The sequence below is a fragment of the Dipteris shenzhenensis genome, chromosome 9, assembly GCF_047967505.1.
Source record: "Dipteris shenzhenensis isolate YYH24624 ecotype China chromosome 9, Dip_SZ_1.0, whole genome shotgun sequence".
Taxonomy (NCBI): Eukaryota; Viridiplantae; Streptophyta; class Polypodiopsida; order Gleicheniales; family Dipteridaceae; genus Dipteris; species Dipteris shenzhenensis.
The window spans coordinates 2,947,746-2,971,273 of NC_141604.1; the positions used below are offsets into that span (position 1 = coordinate 2,947,746).

A 23,528-nucleotide genomic window follows, 5' to 3' on the forward strand; every position below is an offset into this window, starting at 1 on the left:
ATATTTCCAAGGACATTGAAAAATCAATTAAGTCTCATAATTTGTATCGCTTCTCCCTTGATCCAGTTTCTTCTCCTCCAGTGCTCACATGAAACACTGAATCATCAGAATTCATGAGGTTTGAGTGTTTTACATTTTCAAGGTCTGAAAGTCTCAGTTATTATGTTTACATCTAATTGCAAACCATCTATTTTGGACTAACCAAATTTCCCTTCTCTCTTTTTGGAACTCTACAACAAAGGAGATTTTGAGAGAGCATGATGGACAAGTCACAATTTGACAAAAATATATTATCAGTCACTAGAAAGAAAACACTTGCAAAAATATTGCATCTGCTTTTAAGATAGGCTTTCCGAACATTGCCTTTGTAGCACCATATATATGTGATCCCACCACCATCTATAGTACCCTAACCATATTTCAACATGTCCACATCGATAAAAGGAAAAGCATCCTCTCCTTTTTGTTTTTCACAACTTTATTAAAATTGTCTAATGACAGTTTAAGAAGATACTCATATGAGATGAACTTTTTAGCCAATGACAAAGCAACAACTATTATCCTTAATAAAACAAAATGGTAAAAATCAAACCTCTTTTGTTTTTCTAGTAATTGCTTGATATACAGACAATAGATTGTTACATTCTGGTCGTTCTACATTGTCAAATTCCATTCTGCACAAAAGATTGCATCTAAGAACCTTTTTTTCTACACTCTTTCAACATAGACATCCTTAACACTATGTGAAACCAAATCTGAGCTAGCATGTTTTTAAAATGAACAAGCATACCCCAGAAAAGAGTCAGTTTTACACCGTTTGATTTTGTGTACTATAGTCTGCAACACAAAACAAATTATATCAGAAATTCTAACCAGACTAGAATTGAAATAAAGGAATTCCAACAAGAACATACAAAGCTGAAAGAGTATAAACTTACTACTTACATCTGGATCATCAAGCAAGTTGATCCTTGAGAGGTCTGAGGGTGCTGACTTTGACATCTTCACAAAATCACACAAAAAATCATCACCTATCAGTAACTGAATCCCAATCTGAAAGAGCTCATATACAAAACTTGTAGGAACCACAAAGGGCTTCAATACTTGTTCTCTGGACACCAGCATAGGTAAACAAAAATGTGACTCAAGCTGTACAATAGTGACATCTTGCATACACCAAAACATGCTTAGAGCACTAATAGAAGCAACTAAGGAGAAAGTTTTTGTATACCATGCTCGTACAAACAGTGGTCCTTGTCCAGCCTGGGCACCTGGGCTCTCCAGGGCCTACTGGAACCGAATAGAGACTTTGCATAAACGATTTCTCTTAGGGGAGTTAGGGGTGAAAGCACAAACACCATACCCCATCTTGTTGGCTGAGACAGGTATGATACCTCTCGAAGGAGAGGCATTGTGCCAATTCATGGCATACCTCAACAAAGTTGGAAAGATGGACGCCAATAGGATACCACACAAAACAATGGAAGCTACGTGAATCGCTGGATGGCACAAAGAGGGGCTGAAATGGATGGAATTATGGGGTATAACCACTGCTGATATCCCCGAAGATGCATGTGAAATCAAGGAGTTAGTGACGCAGAGAATGCTACAGAAGCTATGGCAAGAATCGGGAGCAAAAATGCAGTTTTATAAGCAGGAAATCAAAATGGATGGAATTATGGGGTATAACCGCTGCTGACATCCCCGAAGATGCATGTGAAATCAAGGAGTTAGTGACGCAGAGAATGCTACAGAAGCTATGGCAAGAATCGGGAGCAAAAATGCAGTTTTATAAGCAGGAAATCAATCCGATGGACAGCTATGGAATGCAGAAATACCTCGGGGAAGACATCAATATTTAAAAGACATTTAATCTGTAAAATCAGAACCAGCTCACATGATCTCGAGGTGGAGAGGGGAAGATGGGAAAGACCGAGGGCACCAAGAGAGGAAAGAGTATGTAAAATCTGCCCCACGGGAGAAGTAGAAAATGAGCAGCATGTACTCCTAACATGTCGAGCATATGCACAAATCAGAGAATGTTATGGGAGCAATAGAAGCAACCTGAAATCCCTACTGGAGTGGGCAGCCAAAGAGCTAGGCAACTACATAAAGGAAATTTTAGAATATCGCAACAAAGTACTTGGTCTAGCACACAGCCTAGCACAACAAGCACTCACTGCATAGCACATTTCTGCTTTTATTTATGCTATTTTCTTTCAATGGATGTAAACAATCACTACCTGTTGATAGTGATCACTGTCCCATAGATCCTAAAGGGGCTCACAAGGACGTTAATACAATCATATCATATCATCTCTCTCTCTCTCTCTCTCTCTCTCAGCCTCTCTGCTCCTCTCCGCTCCCCCCCTCCCCGTAGCCTCTCCACCCCCTTTCCCGTAGCCTCTCCGCTCCCCCCCTCCCGTAGCCGCTCCTAGCTGGGCTGAAACCCCAGCCCAACTAGGGGGTTAGCTCAGCCAAGGGGTAACAAGAGATATGGCCAGCAAAGCATGGCCCGCCCAGCCTACCTTCCTCCTCTTCAAAAACCCCTTCCACTCCAGCAGCCTCCAATAACAAAGCAGATACTCCACAGTGGCAGCCAGGACACCTTCCCCGTATGCACATATATATGAACGAGGTGGTCTTTTTGACCGACCAATTCTTGGATATCATGAACAAATTTACTTCCTACAGGATCAAGTGAGAGAGCTGAGGATGCAGCTAACGGATGCCATAGCTAGAATTCAAGTCTTGGAAGGACCTGGTAAGAAGGAAGTCATTGACGAGGTTATAAAGTCATGCAATGCTTCCCCCCCTACCCCCCAACTAGTCTCTGCAGTCAAGAATCTAGTTCATACTGAAATGCAGACAGCCAAGCAAGAAGTGACTGTGGAGTTTGATGCAAAGGCCAACAAAGCTGATATTCAGGAAGAGATTAAAGAACATGCAGCTAGAAAGGATAATGCTTTGAAAATCAGAATTGGGGGGCTTCCAGATGGATGGTATAAGGAAGATGAATCTTTTAGTGATACCTTAGCACATGTCCAAACAGCCATGCCTACTGTTGACTGGACAGCAAATGCCAATGACAATCCTCACAATCCAGATGATGACGGTGAAGCTCGAGTAGTTCATATCGGTCAACGTAATGGCCATGCTATCATTACGTTCAACTCACGAGACATACGTATAAAAGTTCTACGACAATCTCACAAGCTGAAAGGGACGAAGATATGGATAACCGACGAACTCACCAAGGCTCAACTGAAGGATAAGGCAAAGGAATTAGCAAAGGTTCGGGCTGCCAGGAAGGATGGTAAATGGGCAGTCTACCGGGACGGGATAGCACTCATTAGAGAGTTTAAATCTAAACCAAAAGACTCTCAATCTTAAACTGATGTAAGGCCAACTATATATATGTGTGTATGTTTTATCTAGGCTACAATATAGGTACTCTCTAAATAAATGGAGCTGCTTTTGCACTCCTTGGGAGCTGCCCTGCGCCCTCCCTAAGCTAATGTACTAGATGGCTTTCATGTTGTCCCATAGACCTCTTGGTCTCCCGTGGACGTTAATAGACTCTCTCTCTCTCTCTCTCTCTCTCTCTCGCCTCACACAAGGATATGGTGCTTTGGCCCGGCTAGAGCGACAGTGTTTCCAGGCGCACGTCCAAGACCCACCGACGAAGTGCTGGCGTTTCAACACCCTAGTGAGACCAACTGCCATGTATGCAGCACCGTTCTAGGGGTGTGATATTTCAGCAGCAAAGTGAAAGAGATTTGAGCGGCTACAAATAATCATGGGATCCAAAATGATTCGTAGTAAGCCCTCAGTCCCCCATCAGATAGTACAGGCAGAGTTTGCTATGACCCCTCTTCAGATCAATGCCACCTTTCAGACAATGACCTTCCTTCATAGAGTCTGGGACCTTCCCCGTGAGAGGCTACAGAGACTAGCATTGGAATCCTCTATCCGACTAGTAGAGAGTGCGTTTGATACAGCATGGTATGCACGCGTCTCTACTTGGTTCGCCAGTCATGGCATTCAGATGGACAGGCTCCCCCCTTTCAGTACAGATGAGATTCACCCCCCGAGTTGATTCCGCGAGATGAGATTAACCGCATCATACGGTTAGACCTCCTCCAACTTCACACACTTCGAACTTTGGGGGGAGACCAGGAGTTCCCCGCCAAGACCCAGGTCTACTATAACCATTTCTTGAGAGTATCGGAGAATGGCCTCATCATCAGACCCCAGTATCTTGAGGACAGAGGAGTCTCACATGCACTGAGGATTGCCATTGGACAGATGCGAGTCTCATCCCATCAGTTGAGGATTGAGGCAAGGAGAGCTACAGGCATACCCAGAGAGCAGCGGACTTGTATGCTATGCACGATGGGTTAGGTTGAGACCAAGGAGCACTTTCTTTGTAGACAGATGCAGATACGTGAGCTCTTTGTGTCACACTAGAGAGCTATCACGGAGCCTGGATACATGGAGCCAGATCATGTTCCTGGAGCATTAGCCCTGAGTGCCTGACATGCCTCACTCATGTTACACACTATTTGGCTTCTCTAGCTTGACTTGATATGATGTACTACATTAGTATTTCAGCTTATGTGTTTTCTAGTACTCAACGAGAGCCTTAGCGAGCCCTTCGCCCCAGCCCACAGTGGCTTGTATGAGTTTACTTTGTTTTCGCACTTTTGTTCCATAGGCCCGCGAGGCCTCCCGTGGACGTTAATCTCTCTCTCTCTCTCTCTCTCTCTCTCTCTCTCTCAGCCCCTCTAGGCCCCCGCGGGCTGAGAGAGAGAGAGAGAGAGCAGCAGCATTGGGGTCTTTTGTCACTCGTCTTTTTTTGTACCGTCAAGAACTTGAAAACTCTTGACCCTTCCACATCGGAGGAGATTTTTTTTGTACTGAGGATTAGGTCCCATGGGTCATTTTTGGCCCCCCGAGGACGATAATAAATTCTACTTCTACTTCTCTCTCTCTCTCTCTCTCTCTCTCTCTCTCTCTCTCTCTCTCTCTCTCTCTCTCTCTCAGGATTAGGTCCCATGGGTCATTTTTGGCCCCCCGAGGACGATAATAAATTCTACTTCTACCTCTCTCTCTCTCTCTCTCTCTCTCTCTCTCTCTCTCTCTCTCTCTCAGAGCCCCTCTAGGCCCCTGTGGGCTGCCTCCTACCCTACGTGATCAATCTCGGACCCCGTGGGCTGTCTCATAGCCCCCCCGCATGGACTCCCTGCTGCTGCGCGGCTGGTAACAGGCTATTGGGCCTGCGCGATCAATCTCAGCCCCTGTGGGCTGCCTCCTAGCCCCCGTGTGGGCTCCCTGCTGCTGCGCGGCTGGTAACATGCCATCGGGCCACCTGAAGCTGCTGCGCCACCCCCCACCACCTGTTGCGCCACCCCCGCCATCTGCTACGCCTCTCTATCGCGCCACCCCCGCAATGCAGGCCCCCCCGCTCTAGCTCTAGCTCAAGGCTGCTCCAGGCCCGCCAACGTCAAGGGGCTGCCAACAGTCCCTGTCTAGCCAAGACAAGGTCTCTGACCAAGACAGGGTTCACAGCCCTTACAGCCCTCATGCCTCGACCAGCCCTATAGCTCTGCTCCAACCAGCTCCTGACCTGCAAAAATCAAGAATCAAATCAAGAAAGACTTGCTATGGGCAGACCTTAGGTGGTGGGCAATCCAAAGAGCAGAAAAATCAGTAAAAATCAGAGAAAAAAGAGAGGCTGTGGAAAGCTCACCCGACCAGAAAACCAGAGGGGACAAGGACAAAAAATACAGCGTAATTTGGACCAAACGCCAGAAAGTAGAGGATGGGAATGTCAAAGCATGCCTATCTACTATCAAAGAGGTATGTAAGCTACAAGATGCTGAAATTAAATGCTTACAAAAGAAACTGGAAGAATACAAGAAGGATGAGCTTTCAAACATACGTGCTCAAATGAATGACAACATGAAGGGATGGCAAGAAGAAAGGCATGCAAAATGGGCAAAACGAATAGGGAAATGCAGATGGATATGATGCGGGATATGGACGTGAAAAACATTCTTCTTACATCCAAGATAGAGAGCTTGGAAGCTCAGGTGATTAGTCTTCAAGACAAAAATGCAAAATTGAAAGCAAACACATACGGAGATGAAGGGGAGCTTGAGCCATCCCTACACGAGGAGCTGAACATCATTAGGGAACAAATGAAGCAACTCAAAGGGGCAAAGAGGACTTCAGAAGAAGGATGCAAGATCATAAATGAACTGAAATCTGAGAATGAAAAACTCAAAAAAGGCTTGGCATTCTTGCAAGACACTATGAAGGGTAAACATGCTGAATTCACCCAGAAAATCAAGAAAGGAGAGGCTGCAATCTTGGAATGGAGCAATGTGGTCAAGAAAGGTACTGCTGTACCCAAGAAAGCGTTCATTTCAGATGCTCTAGAGGAGGATAAAAGGAGAAACAGTAAAGCCCTAAATGCCTTAGTCCGAGGCCTCACAGTAGGAGATACTCCTATGGCAGACGCAGATGCTTTGTTCACCAAAATGGGTGTGAGCCTGACACGTGAGACAGCTTGGAGGGTTGGCAAGCCCGATGCACTCACAAGGCCACTTGTGATGAAGCTCCGAACAGCCATGACCCTCATGAGCACAAGGGTGACCTTGAAAGGAACCCGGATCTACCTGGACGATGACCTCACCCTCATACAGCAGGAACACCGGAGGGATGGTATGGTACACGTCATGGCAGCGAGAGAAGAAGGGAAATGGGCTGCATACAAATATGGTAGGGTGATCATCCAAGAGAGATGAGAGAGAGGAGATCTGGACCGGGGGGAGAAGCAAGAAAAGGAAGAGAACGAAGAGGGTGAATTATGACAGTGTCGGGCCAAAGGGACACAAAGTGGACTGAGAATTGCAGTGTGGAATTGCAATGGCACACTCTGGTCTGATCCAGATGGTTTCCGGAGACATACACTGACAGAGACATGGTCTTCTACACTAAGACACATGAGAGCCCCGAGAGAGGACTGCCCACCATGACAGGATATACATGGGAGTCATCTCACAGGAAGGAGACCAGGAGAGACAATGGTGTCCGAGGTTTGGGGGGAGCCCCCGACGAAGTGTTGGCTTCTCGACACTCTAGTGAGGCCAACCGCCATGTATGCGGCACCTTTTGAGGGTGTGATATTTCAGCAGCAGAATGGAAGAGATTCGAGTGGCTACACGTGATTATGGGCTCTAGGATGATTCGGAGTAAGCCTTGGTCCCCCATCAGATAGTTCAGGAAGAGTTTTCCATGACCCCTCTCCAGGTTGATGCGATTTTTCAGGCAATGACTTTCCTACACAGAGTTTGGGACCTACCTCGCAAGAGACTTCCGAGGCTGGCACTAGAGTCCTCCATAAGACTAGCTGAGAGTGGGGTAGGTACAGCATGGTTTGCACGCGTCACCGCATGGTTTGCCAGTCACAGCATTCAGATGGATCGGCTTCCCCCGTTCCAGTATAGCATGGATGCACCGCCTGAGTAGATCCCACGAGATGAGATTAACCGCATCATAAGGTTAGATCTCCTCCAGCTCCACACATCTCGCACTAGGGGAGGGGACCAAGAGTTCCCCAACAAGACCCAGCTCTACTATGACCACTTTTTGAGAGTATCGGAAGATGGGCTCATCATCAGACCTAAGTATCTCGAGGACAGAGGAGTCTCACACGCACTCAGGATTGCCATCGGACAGATGCGGATCTCATCCCATCAGCTGAGGATCGCGACAGGGAGAGATGCACGCATACCCAGAGAGCAACGGACTTGCAGGTTGTGCACAATGGGGGGGTCGAGATAGAGGAGCACTTTCTATATGTCTACCCAGCCTACTATGAGATCCAAGGGCGCTACCACTGCCTTTTTCAGGAGGGGTGCGGCTTTGGCCCACTCTCACAACTGATCCACTTCCAGGACCAGGTCTGTATTGGGCTCTACCTGATGGAGATGCGACGACACAGGGAGACACTACTATGACATATTACAAAGCACGAGGATGGGACCACCGCACCACAAGGTACCGAGGTAGACCGAGCACAGAGATAGGTCACGGATTTCTATGCATTTGACTCAACCCCAGGACACTCTGGGATAGAGGAAGAGGAGCTAGACGACATGAGAGATATATGGACCAGTGGAGAGAGCTGACACAGCACTACTAGGCGAGGGACACAAAGACTGTACACAGCATGACAGGCGACCAGAGCACACACGATCAAGGTTTGACCTATTTCAACTCTCCTTAGGGGAGATCGACCGAGGCGAGGCATCACCCTTGACATAGCCCATCAGATCCAGAGATAGAGGAGACAACGCCCTCCACCACCATGGAAGACCACCCTACAGATGCAGATACGTGAGCTCTTTGCATCTCATCAGAGAGCCATCATGGAGCCTAAATACGTGGAGCCGGTTCATGCACTTGGGACTCTAGCTCTAAGCACTTGATATTTTCATGCCACTCTCATGCTATTTTGCTACTTTCTTGCTATTTTGTACTAGTATAGCATTTTAGTACTCAACAAGGGCCTTAGTGAGCCCTTTGCCCCGGCCCACAGTGGTCTGTATGAGTTACTTGATTCCATACTTTGTCGCGTAGGCCCACGAGGCCTCCTGCGGATATTACTATATATTTCTTTATATCTCTCTCTCTCTCTCAACAAACACAGCAATCGGAGCAGTTTGACAGTGGACAGCACCGCGGCCCACAAGAAAGGGACCCACCCGATGCCCATGCCGCTCACCACAACCTCGACCTCTATGATTACCACCACCACTTCGCCACCATCATCTACATTTGCCTCATCTACGCCACCTCTCCCCTCCCCCTCTCCTCCCATCACTAGCCCCATCAACCACGGCTCCACAGTACTTCTCCCTCGTATCCCCTCTACCTCTCAATCAACCACCCTTCATCGCCTCGTCCGGCCTCGCTACTCCTACACACCACTCCCCCGCCCAGATCACCTTGTCCCCACCCTCAGTACAACCTCAGCAGCCCACCTTTATTCCAACCCCTCTCGAGATCTAGTTCCCACCCGGACCAGGATATCTTAGATCCCCACCAGATGCTTGGGACTCCCTATTGGCTAAGATACACAGCATTCGGGCCTGTCAAGCAGATCTGACACATTACACTCAGGAGCAGGCCCGATACACCCAAGAGCAGGCCCGCATTATACATGAGCAGGGCACCCTTATCCAAGGGCTCAGACACGACATCACACAGCTCCGAGAGGAGCTCGGGACCCTGAGAGCAGCACCTGGAGGGACTCCAGTCACAGAGATGGAGGCACAAATAGCCACGATACAATCAGCTATAGCAGAGACGACTAGATGGGTGGACGTGGCGAAACGAGAGCCCGCAAAGGCAACCGTTTCAGCCGCCATACAAGAGCAGCAGCAGAGGGCTTCGAAGACCCTCAACATCCGGATACGAGGGATCACGCGAGACAACACCAGCACCACGACGATGCCCATGGAGGAGGCGATCACCTTTGTGACCACCACCATGGGGGTCCCCGACCACGGCATAGAGGGAGCATGGCGTGTTGGGAGAGACCCCAACCGAGAGCAGCCCCTAGTCATCCGACTTCAAAGATTCACATGCTCGACTAGCGACACTCTGACATCGAGCCGCTCTACGAGAGCATCCCACCCTGTCCATGGATGAGGATTTGACACCACTACAGATTGAGGAGCGACGAGTTTTTCTCCAGCACCGGGATGTTGCCCGCAAGGAGGAAAAATGGACCCTGGTCCGAGATGGTAGGATGTTGACCGGCACTCGTCGAGCTCCCACCCGTGCCCCCTAGAGGGACGGGGCCTATGAGACTCAGGTTTCCGAGACCCTAGCCTACACCATTCTAAACTGTAATGGTACCTTACGGTCAGACCCAGGGAACTTCTCGAAATCTTACACAGGACGAGACATAGTCTTTTACACGGAGACACACCAGAGCCCAGAGCATCCACTACCGATAGTCAATGGCTACACATGGGAGTCAGCCATGCGAGTCGGCCTTCAGGGATGAGACGGGGATACAGGAGGAGTTCGAGGATCAGGCGGGGTCGCAATATTATACAAGTCTTCCCTCACTGGAGCCATCTCTATTGAGAGGAAGGACGCACACTCCCGATTCATGTGGATCCAGATCCGACGCACGGCCACTCGTGACCTTTTCATAGCAGTATGCTACTTCCTGCCAGACACATCCCACTTCGCCAGAGTTGCGCGAGAGGAGAGTGAGACATCGCCATATGCACCCTTACATCCGGATATCCTAGACCTTTCAGCTCGCGGGGAAGTTCTCCTTGTTGGGGACTTCAACGCCAGGCACCACTCTTGGACTTCCGAGACGACTCTATCATGCTACCAGACATGGACCTAGACGGAGCATGTATGACCAGGATCTCATCGGACTGATAAGGACCTGTTACACCATATGGACACACGCTCCTTGGCTTGGGCAGGATGCATGATCTCATCATCTACAATGGGCTTGACCTATGGCCCTCCTCAGGTGGTTTTACTTGCTTCCCACATGGGGGGGGCACTAGTGTAGTAGATTACATCATGAGATCCCCTACCTTCACCTCACGTATCACCGACTTCACCGTAGCACCACTCCCTCCAGGAGCTGATCACTCATACCTATTCTTCACTATCACCACCTCACGCTTAGCCCACCACACACACCACACATGACGCACAACACCTACCACGACATACACTTTGATCACAGCCTCTCCCATGCCTACTCTGGACGCCTAAATAGACTCCTAACCTACATCGATCACATACCACTCATAGAGCACCGTGCTGCCCTGATTAGTCGCACACTCCACGAGGCTGCCCTCCAAGTCTTTCCCCACACGGTCCACTGACCACCATCTCTTGGTTCCACACGGTACACAAGTACCGACGTCTCGTGCGTCGGAAGAAGCAGGCATTTCTTCGTCGAAATGAGGAGGAGTTGCTGAACATCTTATATAGCAACAACTCTAAGGAATTTTGGCGGAGATTCCTTGAGCGTAGGTCTCCATCACCCCTCACCGACACGAGAGTTTGGCACACGTATGCACGCCATCTTTATGATGTCCCACACCAGTCTACTCCAGATCTCATACACACCTCACCCCACCACTTACACGTTGTTCACCAGAGGGGGAGTCAAGGACATGACATTGAAACTACACAATGGCCGGAGCTAAGGACCACAAGGGGCTATGCATTGAGTTTATCGCGTATGGGATCGACACGTTAGCCCCAATCCTAGCAAAGCTATTCAATGACGCTGTTTGCCTTGGCTTTCCCCGCACTTAGACACTCAACACCATCACCCCCATCCACAAGGCAGGGGATCCCATGGACCCGAGTAACTACAGGACTATCATGATTGGACATGTGATATCCAAGATCTATGCAACAGTATTGGATGCGTCCGTCAACCTGTCCGTAGAGATGAGAGGGCTTAGAGCAGAGGGTCAGGCCAGTTTCAGGCGAGACCATGGGACTATGGATCACATACTCACACTCAAGAGTGTCATAGAGGAGGCCAGATCACGGAAGGAGAGGGTATATTGCTGCTTTGTGGATTTCCGCAAAGCATTTGACACAGTACCTCGAGCTCGACTCATCACACGCCTACAAGCACTTGGTTTTGACCAGGAGATCATCTAGCCAGTCATGGCACTTTATGATAGAGTCTCAAGCCGAGTTCGGACAGGCGCAGGTTGGACAAATGAGATCTTGAGCACCATAGGGGTCAAACAGGGTTGCCCCTTATCACCAACCCTGTTTGGCCTCTACATCGATGAGCTTGAGACTTTCATGGGGGCTTTCAGAGGGACCGGTTGCTCACTTGCCGAGATCATCATCAGGATTCTTCTTTATGCAGATGACGTGGCACTCTTGTCATCCACAACAGAGGGTCTCTAGCGACAGCTGGATGCACTGCAGGCTTTTTGTTTATCCCATGATTTGGAGGTCAACCTTGGCAAGACCAAGGTCATGATCTTTAACACCTCTCGAGCAAACATGCACTGGAAGCAGTTCACTTTCGGTGGGTCACCAATTGAGATCATATCCTCATACACTTACTTGGGGGTCATTCTCCCGCCCGATCTTCACGATGAGACCAGCGATGCAGGCCAGATTGAGCAAGGGATATGCCTCACTGGCTCGGCTAAAGAGACAATGCTTCCACTCCCACTTCCAGGACCCTCTCTTCTCTTCGACTCCTTGGTCCGACCAGCCGGTATGTATGGCAGCCCTTGTTGGGGACCTGACATGTCAGATATAGAGTGGACATGGGCGGAGCGCCACAGATCCTGATGCTCTCATAGATGATCTGGGGGAAACCATCTGTACCACATCATATCATACATGCCAAGTTTGGTGCTTCTCCACTCCAACTAGATGTAGCCTTCAAACCATCACATGTCTGCACCTAGTGAGATCATATGGGGACTGCACATCAAGGAGACAGAGATTGCCATGGTTGGCTCTCGATTCCTCCATGAGGTTGGCAGCAGAGGGAGACGAGCGAGGCTGGTATGCACGGACTCACAGATGGTTTGTTAGACTGGGGTTTCACATCGATAGGATACCTCCTTTTCAGTACACTTTGGATGCCCCCCCGGTACTCCCACCCACCATCCCGATCAAGCCACACACCAACCAGGTCATTCGAGAGAATCTCCTGAAGCTACACACCTTTAGGACCTGGTTGGAGCCGAGGGAGCTTCCACTGAAGCTGAGCTTCTACAGAGATCACTGTCTTCGTATTTCAGAGGAGGGATTCATCACACCACCGGGGTACACTGAGCTTCACATGCCTCACTCACTAAGGATCGCTATCGGACAATTTCGGGTATCATCACACCGCCTCCGCATAGAGAGCAGCAGAGCAAAGGGGATCCCTAGGGAGCATCGCATATGCACATTGTGCGACTGTCAGGAGGTTGAGTCGGAGGAGGTTGCATTTTATTTTTAGGTGCCCAGTGTACTATGAGATCCGAGGTCGCTACCACTGTCTCTTCAGAGACGGCTTCGGGCTCCTTTCCAGATTCCTCGCCTACCCAGATCAGAGATGCCTCGCGGCCTTCATTCACGAGGGGGTCCAACACAGAGAGTGCTTACTCAGGCGACGAGGCTTAGCCACACCACCAAACAGCTCTCAAAGCAAGATCACAGAGTTCTTCCCATCGAGTGATATTGATCGTCCAAACTCTAGCTGCAGACGTGACAAAGACCCCGACCCAACGACCACAGTGTTGGGGTAAAGGCACATTGCCACCCTTTTAAAAGTTATGACCCCTATGACTGTCTTAAGACAGTCATAGGGTGAATCCCTAATCCTAATAAAACTCTTGAGTTTGTGGTGTGGCTCAACACTTTTTACACACCCACACTTCTTGTGTCTCCCTCTCTCTGTCTCCTTTGTTCCACTCCCTCTCTCTTTCCCTCACAAGTGATATCAGAGCCTCTACCTCTCCCTCTCCACTCCGGTCTACCCCTCCCTCTCCCCTCGGGCCTCGTGCGCGGCAGCAGCGAGCGGGCGCGCAGCAGCGAGCGGGCGCGCAGCAGCGAGCGGGCGCGCAGTAGCGAGCGGGCGCGGCAGCAGCGTGCAGGAGCAGCCGCGCGCAGGTCGCGCGCGAGCAGCAGCAGCTAGCTGCTGCTACCCGCTACCCGCTACCAGGCGGGCGCAGCCAGCGCGCAGCACCGGCGCGCACCCAGGCTGCACACGGGCAGCCGTACCGGAGCGACCAGTACAGCCAACCGTACCGGCTGTACGAAATCCGTACAGGCCGTCGTACCGGCTGTAGGGTCACGTGACCAGCAACAGCCGACTGCACACAGGCAGCCGACCTCCTTCAGCGGGCGAGGACGCGTGCAAGACCTTCGACATTTGTTTTTTGGGATCCGTGTCCTCGCAGGTACAGGGTACAGCAGGTACCCTGTGCAGGTACAGAAGGTATAGCAGGCACAGATTTGTTTTTTGGGGAAGAAGGAAAAGAGAGAGCACTCTGCTCTTCATTCCCGGAATTTTTTCAGTTCTAAACTGTGTGTGTGAGGTACAGCAAGTACACTCGTGTCCCTCGTGCTTGAGGTGACTAGTGCCACAGTGTGTGGTGGTTGCACAGTTATTTTGTTTCGGGGAGGTCAGATGCCTTAATTTGCAGAGGGCTTGTATGCTTTTGCTGAGTGCAAATCTCAGTTTTCGGGTGACAATTTCATAGGGCTTTTGCCTGGAAGTGTATGCAGTGTATGCCTTGAGGCAGTGTGGAGCCAGGGTGCCCACATTGGTCTTGTTTCCGCAGTGTACTCAGTGACATTTCTTGCAGGTCACATTCTGTGTACGACACTTTGAAAATCTCAGTTGAGCCACGCTTGGCCAGGGCGCATCGAGTTTACTCGGTCCCTAACTGTCCATCGTTGACAGTGCTCAAAAGATTTTCTCTTCAGTGTTTGTACGTTGGGATCTGTGTTGTTATTGTGTACACAGGGCCGTTTATGCATTACATTGTCACATGAAAGTGCCAGGAGAGCGCTGTATTTTGTATGCTACCTCAGTGTTGAGGGTGTTTTTTCACTTGGTACAGGTGTCAAATCAAGGGGCTTTTGCCCAGATTTTGCTTGTGAGCACTTGAGTTACTGTTTGAGAACTTCAGATGCCTTTTATCCCCTTGGCAGAAGGGTGATTGTTTGGGATTTGTCCCATACTTTGTTGCAGGTTTGTGACAGGCTGAGGTGTTTGGAGCCTTTTTCAGTGGACCAAACAATGTATGACAAGTGGTTTATGCATATAAAATCAGTGCAATACCTCATCTGAGGTGGGAGAAGTGTCCAGGACAGCAGTGTTTTGTGCTTCGTCAGCTGATGATGCACTGATAAAGCACTTGTGGAACAGCTGCAGGATTCTGTAGTTACTGTTTTATGCCTATTTGAGCACGGTACAGTGTGTCAAAAGGTACAGTGACTGGAGGGAAAATTTTCTGTTTTGCTCCAGATTTTTTGACAGTAAAAACAGCACTATTGTGAGTGCTCCTGGCTCTTGATAGAGCAGGTTTTCTCAGAAATCAGAATTTTATTTAGTCATTTTTTACTTACAGGGAGTCAGGCACTTTCCTTATCTGATATGGCATCAGGGGAAAGTAAATCTTCAATACTGAACATAAAGAAATTGGAAGGGGCACACAATTATGCATTATGGGCAGAACAGTGTTTGAATGTACTTCTGCTAAAGAAAATTTCCAAGACCATAAGGGTGAAGGGTGTCAAGCCATCTGGGATGGCAGATGATGAGTGGGAAGAGCTTGATTTGTCTGCAAGGGCTGCTATTATGCTTACTCTCACTGATTCTCTTGTGTTCAATGTTCAGGCTGAAAAGACCTCTTATGGCCTATGGCAGAGGCTAGAAGAGTTGTATGCCCAAAAGAGTTCAGCCAGCAAGGTTTATTGGTTGAAGAAGCTTGTCGACCTTCGCATGAAGGAAGGTACAGCTATGACCTCACACTTGAGTGAGTTCAATGCCATCTTTACACAGCTTATTGCACAGGGATTGAACCTTGATGAGGAGTTCAAGGCTACTTTCTTGTTGTGTACCCTCCCTGAGAGTTGGGACACTTTCAAGACCACTATGTCAAATTCAAATGTCACTCTTATGTATGCTGATGTGGAGAGCTCTCTCCTTATGGAGGAGATGAGCAGAAAGAATAATATGGACAGCAAGTCTTCCAATGCTTTGCAAGTACAGGAAAGAGGTAGGACTCAGCAGAAGGGGCGATCTGCTGGCAAGTCCAAATCCCGCAGTCAGTCCCGTGGCAAAAAGGATATTGAATGCTTTTACTGTGGCAAGAAGGGACATGTGAAGTCTAACTGCTTCAAGTTTATACGGGATCAGAAAGCCAAGAAGGCTGAGACAAAGGATGCAGGCAGTGGAAGCAAAGGCAAAGGCAAGGCCAAGGCAGATGACTTGGATGCAGTGAATGTTGCAGCAGAGGACAGTGACAGTGACAGACATGATGTTTTATGCTCTTCTGCTGTAATTGCACATACATTGGTTATTGATGGCCATGACATGCACACCTGGCTCTTGGATTCAGGGACTTCTTTTCATGTTACGCCTCATAGGGAGTGGTTTACTTCCTACACAGGTACTCATGGAGTTGTTCACCTTGGGAACAACTATGCATGTCAGATTGCAAGGATTGGCAGTATAAAGATAGTATTCCCTGATGGACGCATATTTATGCTTGATGGTGTTCGCCATGTGCCGCAAATCAAGAAAAATCTGATTAGCACTGGCTTGTTGGATGACAGTGGTTACCACACCACATTTGGGGATTCCAAATGGGTGATTACTGATGGCCAGGTTGTAGTGGCTGAGGGTTATAAGAGTGATACCTTGTACCCTCTTTATGTTTCCAGTGTAGGTAATCATGTTGTTGCCATAACCGAGCTGCCAAAGGTTTCATTGTGGCATAGCCGGTTGGGACACATGTCCGTCAAAGGAATGCAAGAACTGTCACGTTTGGGTTATCTGCCGTCTCTTTCATTTTCAGATTTGCCTACTTGTGATCATTGCATTTTCGGAAAGCATTCTATGACTCCTCATAAGAGGAGAACTCCCCAGAATAGAGCACCGCTTGATCTAGTGCACACTGATTTGTGTGAGATGCCACAGCTATCACTAGGGGGTGCAAAGTATTTCATTACTTTTATTGATGATGCCACACGCAAAGTGTGGGTCTATTTCTTGAAGCATAAGAGCAATGCCTTAGATGCTTTCAAGAAGTTTGTCGCTCAAGTTGAGAATCGGACAGGACGCAGGCTGAAATGCCTCAGATCCGATAATGGGGGTGAGTATGTGTCACATGCTTTTGTACAGTTTTGCGAAGCTAAGGGCATTAAACAGGAACTCACAGCCCCTCATAATGCATCTCAAAATGGTGTGAGTGAGCGGATGAATCGAACTATTCAGGAGAAAGTTCGATGTATGTTGTCTTATGCTGCATTGCCCCATGGCTTTTGGGCAGAAGCCGTGCAAACAGCAGTTCACATAATTAACAGGTCGCCGAACAAGGCTTTGGAGTTGAAAGTGCCAGAGGAGGTGTGGTCTGGCAAGCCACCTTCATATAAGCACTTACGTGTGTTTGGCTGCGAGTGCTTTGCTCATGTACGCAAAGAACTGCGCACCAAACTGGAGCCAAAGTCTTTCAAATGCATCTTCATGGGTTACGGTGACGAAGGTGAAATGGGGTACAGGTTATGGGATCCCGTCAAACGGAAGATTATACGCAGCAATGACGTCATCTTTAAAGAGGATAGTGTACACAAAGAACCCGTGCAACCTGTGGAATACAGGAGGGTTGTTTATGATGATGTCGGACAGCAAAGAATGCCCATTAATATGCAGCAACAGGCTGCTGTAGATAACCCTGTTCAAGAGGGTATACAGGCTGAAAATCAGCCAGACAATTTTGCCAATGATGCACCACTGGATATGCCAGCAGCAAATGGGGCTGTAGAACAGCGAAATATGGTGGTACAGCCACCCGTCATGCATGACGAACACGCTAGACAGCAGCCTAATCCGGAACATTTTGTTAGGAGGAGCACCCGTGTACAACGGCCTCCTGACAGGTTTGTTCCAGGAGCCAATAATGTGGCTGATTTTATCATGCTGACAGATTGTGGTGAGCCTTCCAGCTTCAAGGAAGCTATGGGAAGAACAGAGAAAAGGAAGTGGGAGAAAGCCATGCAGTCAGAAATGGACTCCCTACTTCAAAATGATACATGGGACTTGGTGCAGCTACCTACAGGCAGAAAGGTTTTGCCATGCAAGTGGGTTTACAAAGTCAAAGTGGATTCAAATGCTTTACCGAGGTATAAGGCCAGATTGGTTGCCAAGGGATTTAAGCAGGAGAAGGGCATTGACTTTGATGAGATTTTTTCCCCTGTAGTCAAGATGACTACTTTGAGAGCAGTGTTAGCTCTTGTTGCTCATGAGGACATGGATTTATGTCAGATGGATGTGAAGACTGCTTTTCTTCACGGAGATCTCCATGATGAGATCTACATGAGTCAGCCAGAGGGATATGCTGTTAAAGGAAAAGAGCAGCTTGTGTGTAAGCTCAAGAGGAGCTTGTATGGACTCAAGTAGGCGCCAAGGGAATGGTACAAGAAGTTTGATGCCTTCATGCAGTCCCAAGCGTATCATAGGTGTGAGACCGATCACTGCTTGTACACCAAACGAGCAAAATATGGCAGTTTGATGCTACTCATTCTATATGTGGATGACATGCTGATTGCCAGCAAATCTCAGCAGGAGATTAGTGCTTTGAAGAAGCAACTGCATAAGTCTTTTGACATGAAAGACTTGGGTGATGCAAACCATATTCTTGGTATGCGGATTATTCGTGACAGGTCCAAGGGACTTTTGTTTCTGTCACAGAAGGAGTACATTGACAAAGTACTGCAGAGGTTTAAAATGGAGGGGGGAAAGTCTATTAGTACCCCGTTGCCTCCACATTTAAAACTCAGCAGTAAGGACAGCCCCAGATCAGATGATGATAAGGCTGAAATGGCCAAGGTTCCGTATGCATCTGCAGTTGGTTCTTTGATGTATGCCATGGTTGCCACTCATCCGGATATTGCTTTTGCGGTGGGAGTCATCAGCAGGTATATGGCAAATCCAGGCAAGCGGCACGGGGAAGCAGTGTAAGGTGTCTTGAGGTATCTCAAGGGTACCAAAGACTTGTGCATATGCTATGGTAGGCACGATGCATTGGTGCATGGTTTTACAGATTCAGACTATGCAGGGAATGCAGATAACCGGAAGTCTACTACCGGTTATATTTTCACATTTGCAGGAGGTGCTATATCATGGGTGTCTCGGTTGCAGAAATGCATTGCACTGTCAACCACTGAAGCTGAATATGTTGCAGCCACTGAGGCTTGCAAGGAAGCAATATGGCTTACTCGGCTGGTGGGAGATTTGGGCATTATAGGAGATATGCCAGTTTTGCATTGTGATAGTCAGAGTGCTATCATGTTGGCAAAGAATCCGGTCTTTCATCAGAAGACCAAGCACATACATGTGAAATACCATTTCATCAGGGAGGTACTGGAAGACAAGCGGCTTGAGCTTGTGAAGGTGCATACTAATGATAATCCTGCAGATTTGCTCACTAAGAGCTTGCCTACAGAGCGGTTTGCACATTGTCGCCACATCATGGGATTAGGATGAGACCATTCTTATTTTATGGTCTTGTATACAGTAACTGTATATTGCTGTAATTTTTATTCTTTTCTCCCCTTTAGGCACATTGGCCTTTAGGTAGGAGGTTGTTGGGGTAAAGGCACATTGCCACCCTTTTAAAAGTTATGACCCCTATGACTGTCTTAAGACAGTCATAGGGTGAATCCCTAATCCTAATAAAACTCTTGAGTTTGTGGTGTGGCTCAACACTTTTTACACACCCACACTTCTTGTGTCTCCCTCTCTCTGTCTCCTTTGTTCCACTCCCTCTCTCTTTCCCTCACACACAGCACGACACACGAGGCATGGAGGGGACACAGATCTCTCTGGGGGACCTCCCGTCATTGTTTAGACCCGGGGCACGCCCCACGGGAGTCACGGTGGCTCTGGTCTTGTGTCGAGCCTTCTCCAAGAAACCGAGATGCACGGCACCCCTTGACAAACGCCAGCGTCCCATCATCTACTATGCACCAGCCAGGGCGACATGACATACGGAGGATTCTGCTCCGCTCCGGTCTTTTTTCTTTTCATTGTCACACCCAGATGTATTTGATTATGTATGATCAGACTTAGGACTCAACACGGGTGATGATGCTCGTTTAGTAGCTCCACCCTTACTGTGGTTTGTATCAGGTTTTCTTTCAATCTCAAGACCCATCGGTCTTCCAAAGACACTAATAAAATCTCTCTCTCTCTCTCTCTCTCTCTCTCTCTATATATATATATATATATCCCCCAACCCCCTCTGTCACGAGGACGTGAAAAGTGATGTAAAGTATCTTCGTAACTCAACCTACGCTTAACCCGGGGTTAACCATGGTTAAGTGTTGTAATGGTTTGGTCGTAAGGGACTGGCTAGAGGAAGTGCACACTTCCTAGAAGTTCCTAAGGGCAAAGTCTAGGTGCACCACTAGGTCCTAGGGGCAAGGCAAAGGCTTTAAAAGAGGGGTCTAAAAGTTGGGCCCAAGGATAACCAACGTTGTCCTTGGTATAGGGGTTAGGACTTTAATGAAGGGACAAATGGCAAGGAGGAGGTGCCATTTGTCAAGCATGTGTATGCATGCTCTTCTCCCACCTTCCATCTCTCTCCCCTCACTCTCCCAGAGGTGTAGGACGTTTTCAGTTGTTCTTGTGCAGTTTTTGAGCTGTTTGAGCTGTTTCAAGCCTGTTTTCAGCCGTTTTAACACTGTTTTGACTGTTCCAAGGCTAGTACACACTTCTAGGAAGTGCCAGAACTCATTTTTGGACTTTCAGAAAATTTTCGTACGGACTGTACGGAATCCGTACGGGCGTGTTCAGCTGCCTCCAGCAGGTGCCCGGAGTTGTCTTTTGCTGTGCTGAACCTTTGTGCACATGTTTTTGGCTGCGTGGTGGCTTCTGGAGCTGTTCTGGAGCTGTTTTGGACCAGTGCAGGCTGCAGGAGGAACTTTCCCTATAGCTTTTGGCACCTTCTCTTAGGAGGACTCAGGCACAGATCCCGAGGCATTCATTTCGAGGCAAATCTGTGAACCATCTTTCTTGTTCACCCTCCGCTCTCTACCTTCATTTCTCTCTTCTCCTAATTGCTGGAAGACACCTGCACCCTGCAGGGAGCTTGGATAGAGGATAGGTGCGAGGAAGGAGCTCGCCCCTCTGCCACAGTCAACAGGAGTTGGTTCCAGGTTCGGTTTTTTCTTGTTCTTTCTTGCTTTGCAGCTTTTTGCAATGCATGCATGTTGTGTGCAGTCCTTTCAGGATTGCAACAGGTTCTAAGAAGCACCCAAAGGCAAGGATGATCCTGTGGAAGGCCTAAGGACGGTGTGGATGCATGCGATAGCCTTGAGGCTGCCTTGAGCTCAGTTTGCCAATGGTTTGGATGCCCACCTCTAAGTTGTGTCAGATCAGAAGTGAATGCCTGAGTATGCCTTGCCAGTGGGAATTCTAGTGGTGCACTGGGATTAGATGCCTTGAAGACAAGTAGAGGATTTGCAGAGAGGAACAGTGCAAGGTTGAACCCTTGTTGTATGTACCAATTTCATTCCTAAAGAAATAAATAAATACCGGAAGGGGCGCCAAGTATTTGGGGCCAATGTGGTGTCTTGTACTTGGTTTCATTGAGCAGGGGCACTCTAGCCTCCATCCAGTTTTTTCTCCAATTGTTTCTAAGTGGTATTGTTTAACGTTAAGTGGTTGGAAATGATGCAATGTGGCTGTAAGTAATGAAAATGCAATGCAAGTTCTAGTCTACTGCCCTTTAGGAAACTGAAGGCCGGTTTCACTCTCCGCCCGCTGTTGCTGCTGCAGCCCCACAGCCCCGCCCTCTCGCTGCGCCTCCTGCTGTCTCCGCCTAGGCTCTCCGCCCCTCTCCGCCTCAGCCTCCGCCTCCTTGCTTCACCTCAGCTCCTTACTCCACCCCTCCCGCCTAGGCTCCCCACTCCTCCACACCTCCTTTCTGCCCCTCCGCCTAGGTTCCCCGCCCCTCCGCCTAGGCTCTCCGCCTCCCTCCCTCCGTCCTATGCCACCTCAGCTTCTCCACTTCCGGTAGCGTCTCCACGTCCGGCTGCCCCTCCGCCTTCAAGCTCCCTCTTCGCTCCGTCTCTACACCTCCTCCCGCTGCGCCTCCACTGCTCCCTTCCACCCGCAGCCCTTCCTACCGCCTCCGACTACCCTCCTTGCCCTGGGTGTGCCTCCCGCCAGGGGGGGGGGAGTTGTGCTCCCACTCCCGACCGGGCACTAAAACTTGCACCAAGGGGACACAAATCAGTCCAAAGAAATGGGAAAAGCTGAGAAAGAGATGGATAAATCCAAGAAAGATGACAACAACAACAACAAAAAGCAAACGACACAACTGAAATGAACACGCGCTACAACCGAAGTGGACTTGGGATTGACAGCAAAGCAAAGGCGGGGCCTACCTCAGCCTCAGCCTCATCTTCAGCCTCCATCTCTACTTCGACTTCAGCCCCCGCTTCAGTCTCAGTTCCACCTCAGCTCCCTCTCGCTCTCTCTCTCTCTCTCTCTCTCTCTCTCTTCATACTTGCCTCCTACTTGCAAGTACGTTAATACACTCATCTTCCTTCCTCCTACTTGATAGGATGTTCACCACCCAACCTTGGCAAATCAAGCAAGAAACTAGCTAGAAACTCCTAGATACACCAAGCCCAGTGGTCACTGTCTATAAATGCAATAGTCCACTCTAGACACTTGGTGCACATACAACCTAGGACTAGTACTAACTTCCTAATTAGTTAATAAGCAACCTAAGCTTATCGCTAGGCCACTAAAGCCTAATGACTAATGATCACTGCCTATCTTCCTAACTTAAAGCATCCCCCCTATGGTAATGTTACATCATACTATCATTCATACAACAATGGAGATCTACTACAACAACCAGAAGTGCATTGCAATTGCAAAGAACCCAACGTTTCATGCCTGAACAAAGCACATCAAGGGTCATTACCAATTCATTGAGGAGCTGATTGTGGGTGAACTAATTGTGCTGATCTACTGCCTGACAAAACAGAATGCTGCCGATCTGTTCACCAAGGCTCTTTCTCATGATTAGATGGAGCATCCTATTTGATGTACGGGGGTTGGCCCACATTGAGGCAATGAGAGGGGGTGTTAAGAGATCACAGTCCACCTGTGAGCCCCCATATAAGGAGGACAAAGGGGCAGTAGATCTAGGGAGGTCAAGAGTAGAAATCAGGGCTTGGATAGGTGCGGCAGGCCCCGATTTGAGGCCATGTAGAGGCCCTGGTCTGGGCATTTTACAGACCATACCTGAGGCCAACCTGGTGGTCATATGGTCAGCTGGTACAGATCTACTGGTCAGCTCAAGCAGAACCCCAGTCGGCCAATTTGGATCCACAGACAGGTCAGCTTGGTCTGTGCACTCTCCTGCCTTGTATAAGGGCCGTTTTGCCCCCCTGAAGACCTTTTCACAAGGCATGCAGAGCACTTCAAAGCTAGACAGTCTTCCCTCCGTCGTCAGTTTTGACAGCCTCTCTTGCCTGTGGTTTTGCCCAGCATCAACTGGATGTGTTCAGCTCTCCCTTGAGCTATTTTGCCTACAATTGTGGAGGACCATACCGAGGTGCTTTGGTATTGTACTTGCTGTTTTACCTTCTGCATAGCTACTGCTGCATGGGTTCATTTACAGCATACTGTTCTGAGTTAGATTGGAGAGGGTATACTTGATCTGTCCGCTGCATAAGGTTGCTATAGC

General features: G+C 48.7%; 1 protein-coding gene across 1 annotated transcript in view; it reads right to left on the reverse strand.

The window, feature by feature from the left end:
* OVA4 (Nucleotidylyl transferase superfamily protein) overlaps window positions 1–23,528 on the reverse strand; it is a 121,662-nt gene that overhangs the window by 68,274 nt on the left and 29,860 nt on the right. Inside the window, exons 11-13 of the mRNA XM_087378923.1 lie at window positions 946–1,002; window positions 791–837; window positions 593–674 (exon numbers count right to left, since the gene is read on the reverse strand). Of these exons, the coding sequence (XP_087235049.1) occupies window positions 593–674; window positions 791–837; window positions 946–1,002 (186 nt within the window). The remainder of the gene's footprint in view (window positions 1–592; window positions 675–790; window positions 838–945; window positions 1,003–23,528) is intronic.